Here is a 7,009-nt window from a genome sequence, read left to right on the forward strand (position 1 = left end):
TGGGCAAAAAAGTTTTCGAAAAATTCCAATAGTTACTCAATTTCAAAATTCTGACTGTATACCACCCATATTCATAATGAATCTGACAGTAGATTTGTTATCACTAAAAGATGAATGTGTCTGTCTGGAAAAAAAGGCGCCTTAAAGATTTCAAACCTAATAACATTGACTTTTTCTCAAGTATGTGCATATGGCATAATGTGTATGTGTCTGACCAGATTTTTGCCAAAACGCCAACGCGAACGTACGACAAATATACCCGCCAGATAGACAGAAAGGGTGACGAACTTCATGATTGTCCTATCTTGTATCATAATTGTCGTATCGGCACCCTTATGTCGTTTTTACGGGTTGTACATCGTTTCTCTGATTTGTCATTATTGTAGGTTAATAACCATGTTAAACTCTTTTAAAATGTAAATATATGGTGAGTAAAACATTAAAAATAAAAGAAAATGTGATGGTGGTGGTACATGTAGATTATAGGGCACAATTACATTGGAGACGCTGAATCAATATTTTTCAGTGTTATTATACCCCTGACCGACAACACGTATAAACACCGCCCATTTCCACAATTTTAAGCCCCCCCCCCCCCCCCCCAGCCGCCCACATTTGAGATTATCATGCTTTTCTGCAATATCAAACCATGTGTAAATCACGCTCTCTTGGAACTATTTTTTGTTCAAATTTCGTTAACAAATCAACAAAAATCGATCTTGTTCACAGGTTTAAAGTGTTTATGAGTTGAGGATGATTTTAATATCGTTCAAGAAGGAATTGGATTTGCGATTAATTATTTTTATAAATGACATGTACAGGTACAGTTGATTGTCGTAATGACACGCTTTAAGATTTGCCTTTATAATTAATATATAAACATAACCAATGTCATTTGAAATTTACTTGTACTATAGTTGTACAAAACAATAAAAGATAGGCATGTTCATATGATATTCAAAGTTATTGCATATTTTATAATTTTAACAGAACAGTTTCACCATATTAAAAAATAAATCCGATGCAAATTATCTTACTCGATCAAAACTGTATGCCATGTGCACAATAATTATTAATGTCAAAATCAATTACATATACATAGTTAACAAAGATAACGAGAATATTACTCTACTATTATCGACACATACTTGGTTACTAGCAAAAAGCCACTTGCACTCTTAAGATAGCAGTGATATAACAAACTAATTTGAGATACATATTTCACATGTTTATGGTATAATTAACGAACACATAAAGCAAATGTCATGAAATAAAATTTACATTCACATAATATACAGATATCTTGGAAGAGAGGGATAACGATCTATCTACAATACAGTCTTAACATGTGTTTACATATCAGGCAAACAATAATAAAAAACAAATTATGTTAATAAACAAAAAGAGTGCAAGACAACGATGCAAAAAGTTGACATATATTAAAATGTCATACAAGAGATTTCGGAGAGAAAGTAACAATGTTCGGTCCAATGGGCTCATAGTGTTTATGTGTACGAATCAGATCGTACAGCTTCTGCCCTGGGCTCTCCGTAGGCCTTGCGTCCCTGTGACCGTGCAGCTTAAAGTCGGGCGTGAGTTTACCGAGTTTCACACCAAGGACAAGAGCAGCCTCAAGAGCCTTCAAGGCGACGTCAGTGGGCAGTTTTCCCGTAAAGTTTCCCGTGAATGCAAATGAAATTGATACATTATTCCAGCCCAACGTGTGGGCCCCGACCTGATCCCACCCTCGACCCATGTATACCCTACCGTCCTGTCCGATCACAAAGTTGTAACCGATATCGGCCCATCCTGAAAAAGAATTACGTTGTAAGAAAACGTGTTAAGTGTATGAAACAAATCAACTTGAAATTGTTTCTTTTAGATGTTGTATATAATAAAGTATATCAATTACGCAACATGATATAAAATCACCCAAGCAAAATTATCAGCGTGGCACTTTGCAATCCACATGACGCCTGACTCTCATAACGTTTATGTTTTAAGCCTTAATACGTGAACCACTATCAAGCTAGATTATTGTCTTGACAACGATCCGAACACACTGACAAACTTACGTTTTAAGTACATACGTACGTACATACACAGGGACATCACTATATTGTTCTGAGCACCCATAGCAGGCAGTTTGGGAATAGCATATGAGCAAATGAGATCATATGATATAGCAGGAACACTTACCATTATTATATTGATGAATAAGTTGTATTTTGCACATCTCTATGGCACATTCTCTTTTCGAGAAGCACTCATTCATCATCGTATGGTATATGAACACGTGGCTCACTGGCATCGTCATATATTGTGCATCTTCTTTGGAGGATAGGGCATACCACTGAGATCTCGTCACCATGGTAACATTGTTCATGTTAAGCACTAACTCCTCTGTAAGATAAATTCTCATTGGGGATACATGTTTTGGCTTTTTTTTCCACAATAATAGACCCAACCATACAAACAAGCTAGCTTTATGGCAATTATTTCTCACTTTAAATGTAAATTTAGAAAACTGAATTTTGAACTTTATTTCCAATATGTACGATGAACAAACAAAACGAACATGACGAGAGAAGATGAATATTATACAATGTACTAGTGTTAACATATACACACACTAATCGAATACCTTCTTCTGCATCGCATAGCCCTTGATCTTGTGCAATTTTGTTCCATCTCGAATTGAACCATTCAACGTTCGCACCGTGCCCTATGTTTCCAATACAAACATAAAACAACATGAATATAGGTTTAAGGATGTAATCACGTCATAATCATGTTGATTTGTGTAGTTTAATCTTTACTCATTTATATAAATATAGTTTTACAAAAAACTAACTAATGCCGAAAATAAAAAAGTATCGCGCTGCAGCATTAAAATACATGGCTTTCCGACACAATATTGTTTATATTTCATATTAAATGACAGTTATAGGAACATATGAATCCCATCAACAAAATATATTTGCGATAATACAGCCGAAAGCAGGCTCCTTAACACAATTCGTGATCTTGTCCAATATAAACCATGGCATGAAACGATGACTCGATTGTTTCCGATCTTATATAAAAATGGCCCATTTGAAGTTTAAGTGTTCATTAATAAGAGAGCGTTAAATACAGAGTATATGCACACTATAGTACGACTTCTCAGAACATAGTGACGTTAAAATTTCATAAACTCGTACCACGTTCAAGTATTATAACTGCTATTTGGATTGCACTCTATAATTTCCATTATTTATAAGAAAAGTGATACACACCTTTAGCAACTGTCAAAAGCAGTGTCAGTGCGACAAGCCAAATCTTAATTTTGTTCCTTTAAACCGTAGCAATTCATTTATTTATTATGCTTAGGTAACTTGTTTCAATCCTGAGTAATATAATAATGTTACAGCGTTGATGTGTGTATATAATTAACGTTTTGTGTCTAACAACCCATTTTGAAAAACTCATACGGACCCGGCACAGTGTTGGGATTGCATAAAAAACAATTCTAGAAAAAAAATCATTTATGATATATAATATATAGATCAACTTAGGTCAACAATTGTTCATGACTTGACCTGATAGAAGGCAAGACTTTAGTAAGAGAACAATATCCTAGACTTAAATGAACAAGAAAATGTATCCATATTGAACGGATGCCCCAACATTCCTTCTTTTGTTTGTCAAACACAAGCTCTTTATTGCCAAATTTGACTATTGACCCCTAAATAAGACCTTGACCTTTTAGATTAAGACGAAGCTGATACGCGCGTCAGTTAGTCTTAGCATCGTATTAATTAATGATAAGCTAACATTGAATGATCAATACAAAAAGTAACAGCCTGAACAAATTTGACCTTTCATTTCAAAATGTGAAACTAACAACTGATGTAGTTGGACAGGTTGGAGACACGAAATTCCTCTTATCAATTGTTGTCATTAGTAGTAAGATGTCTTTTAAAAGCATGATAAATTACTCAGTTACAATCAATATACTCAAATTTGATATGTGAAGTGTGACCTTGACCTTTGAGGTATGGAGACTAGTATAAAATGCGACATTTCATTTTATGACGAAAACCATTTGTGACACACTATTTTAAAATCGATAAATATTTCGCAAATTTATGGCAGAGACACGAATTTCAAGCTGTTTGATGACCAAATTTAACCTTTTAACATCAAAGTATAACCTTTCCATTTGAGATAGCGAGACGGTTGTTACATGCCAAATGCTGTCTCCTTATAATTGTTCTTTGTGCATGATGAATGTGAAAGTAAAGTCTCACCAAGACGTGTACGACGAAATTTGATATAAGAACTCTAAGTGTGACCTTGAACTTTGGGATGGACAGACAAGTTTTACAGGTTACTTGCCGTCTTCTTATGATAAATCACATTTGAGTCAGAACAAAACACTGAACAAGTTCCATCAAGATGGATCAACCATGTTATGTGATAACGAGTTACAAGTTGACGATACACAACCCTAATCGCAGGATACACGCCGAACTAAGGGTAATCTCCTACTTCAATAAGTTGTCCGTGTCAGTTAACGATTGTGACAGACATGACCTTAAGGCCTTGATGTCAGTATAACGCACGTGCCTACACGCCCGTAAGGTGTTTGTTTGTTTAATGATGTATCAGGAACGGTGGTATGGGGAATCTCAGTATAACGGATGTTTACAAAAATCAGTAAGTTGTCTTTCTGATTTCAACGGACGACTCCTACACGGCAGTAGTGTGTGTTAGAACAGAGGTTGTGTCCGACACTTCATTATGATGTCCATTTTAGTAAAACGGATATGTCCGACATGTGTTAGTACAGCAGAGTTACTCGACCTTACCGTAGGGTACCTGCTTCAGTTACTTTGATATGTCAGACACGTGCGCTTAGTGTTTATAATAGGTCAACGAATAGGCCTGGATGTCAGTAAGGCGTCTATAACAGAGTAACAATGTGTCCGTAAAGGCAGTTTGGTTTTTATGCAAGTATAACAAAGCAGTCAGATACATGAGTATGGTATATATGTAAATGTAACGTAAGTGCCCGACACTAAAGTATTATCTGCGTCAGATAAACGGGATGTCTGATAACTTATAGTTCATGTTGATAAAACTGCACGCAGGCTTTCACGAAATGAAGATGAAAGAAACTGAAATTCGATTACTAACCTGTCAAACGCTCAATTCCATCCTGTATCTTGTTTTCAATTCGTAGTTCTCCCGCAAGTATAGCAGCCTCTAAGGTATTCAGACATTCTGTTATGGTCCTTTCAGCATTTTCTGAAAAACGTTCTCCGGCCTCTCGTGCCTGAGTTAGGATCTGATTGGCCTCTTTTAAGAGCTCTCCCACTTCAGCAAGTGTAAGACGATCATTCTGCAACTACAGTGTACTAAATGTATATAATTAATCAAGATTTAAAACTGTTTGATTAATCGTATAGTCTAACTATTAAATTTTCAATTATGTCTGTATCATAGCAACTTCACTTTTTTTAAAGAAAGACGCACACAATTGTAATAGCTTATATATTCTTCATGTGATAATCAATCTACCCCAAGTACTTTTGGCGTTATGGCATGATCCAGATTTCTTCTTATGTTACGACAGATCGATGGTAGATTTAGTTAATAAAGATAATACGTGTATATTTACATTGACAAGTTTAGTTCTTGCTGATGAAGCAACAGGATCCTGGGCTAAACACTTTGGATCTGCCAGAAGCGTATCCAATGTTTGAAGGAAGTCACGTAGTTCATCATCTGTAACTTTGCAGTCGGATGTGTGACGAATATCTCGGCCTATTTGACGGGCCTGTATAATTAAACGTGGAATTATTTTGCTAAAAGAACTAAACGTTCGGCTCATTGATTAACAGATCACAGTTAAATGAAAACAATTTTATTTAGCATCGTCTCAACGGAGTAATTGGCACAGTTTTCTTATCGTGTATATATTTGCACATTGTACGTATTCTCACTTACCCGTGTTAAAAGGCATGCTGGGTCCGGTTGCTTCGTTGCAATAGTAAAGGAAATACAACTATCAAAATGTTTGCAATTAAGAAGCACGTTGATGACACCATTGAAATCCGTTTCATAAATCGACGAAACATTAATATATCCATCTGGTGGGAAAAAACATTTGGCGATTTGCCAATGATCTGTCGACCACAGTTCCGCTTTGGTGTTCAACCAAGATGGTCCATTATATCTATGTTGTAAGGTAATACTTTTGGCGACGAGGTCACATACATTCATTGGACATTTGCGCGGTTGCTTGGTTTGTGTATGGTAGTTGCAGTTCTTTGGGTTTTTACAAATCCCTTTAGTGGGACATACTATTAGGTTCTCCGTACAACAATTTCCGCAACTTTTACCAACAGCAGTTTGTACTTTTTTTATCTCTGTGTCAACGAAGTGAGCAAGCCCTTCCTTTGTGACATTCAGGGCTATGCACGCCTTGAACCAGTTGTTGGTCTGCTTGTCGGCAAATATGTTGGTGGTGACGGCCATCCTCATGAGATTATATGCACCGAGTGATGGGTTCTCTTGAAGTCAACCGTATAACAGCAGGTAATATCATATTGACACCAGTTTAATCTGCAGTAAAATCCTCTTATCAGTTCTACTTTGAAAATATGTTCTTTATTGCCCTGCGTTTTTTATCTAAAATAAAAAAAATCCAAACTCCTACGATGCTCCTTATAAACAATTATATATGTAACTGAAAGCCTATCGTTGCTCTTGTTAATATATGTTTTTTAATAAACGTGTATGTACTATGTTATGTACTATGTACTTTTTATTCATGGCAGATCAGCTTTGTCGGTGACCTTTTCCTTGCTTAAATTTAATTTGTTTAGAATGATGTTTATTAAATGTATCACACATATGTATATACAATATTCAACAACAATTAAATTACCGGGGCAAGCTGAAATCAACCATAGAAGGCTTGCACATTAACAGACCAGTTAGTTAATTGTAGACATTCTCT

The 7,009-nt window shown here is 35.8% G+C and overlaps 1 protein-coding gene across 1 annotated transcript; it reads right to left on the reverse strand.

Annotated features, from left to right (window-relative positions):
• Positions 1-956: 956 nt before the first annotated feature.
• LOC127854710 (uncharacterized) lies at positions 957-6,674 on the reverse strand. Its single transcript, XM_052389769.1, has 6 exons — positions 5,995-6,674; positions 5,666-5,824; positions 5,182-5,392; positions 2,645-2,725; positions 2,200-2,403; positions 957-1,809 (listed from the first exon to the last, which is right to left on the reverse strand). The coding sequence occupies exons 1-6, from the start codon at positions 6,529-6,531 to the stop codon at positions 1,448-1,450; spliced, it is 1,554 nt and encodes a 517-aa protein (XP_052245729.1). The 5' UTR covers positions 6,532-6,674; the 3' UTR covers positions 957-1,447.
• Between the last annotated feature and the right edge of the window lie 335 nt (positions 6,675-7,009).

This window comes from Dreissena polymorpha, chromosome 13 (genome assembly GCF_020536995.1).
Source record: "Dreissena polymorpha isolate Duluth1 chromosome 13, UMN_Dpol_1.0, whole genome shotgun sequence".
NCBI lineage: Eukaryota > Metazoa > Mollusca > Bivalvia > Myida > Dreissenidae > Dreissena > Dreissena polymorpha.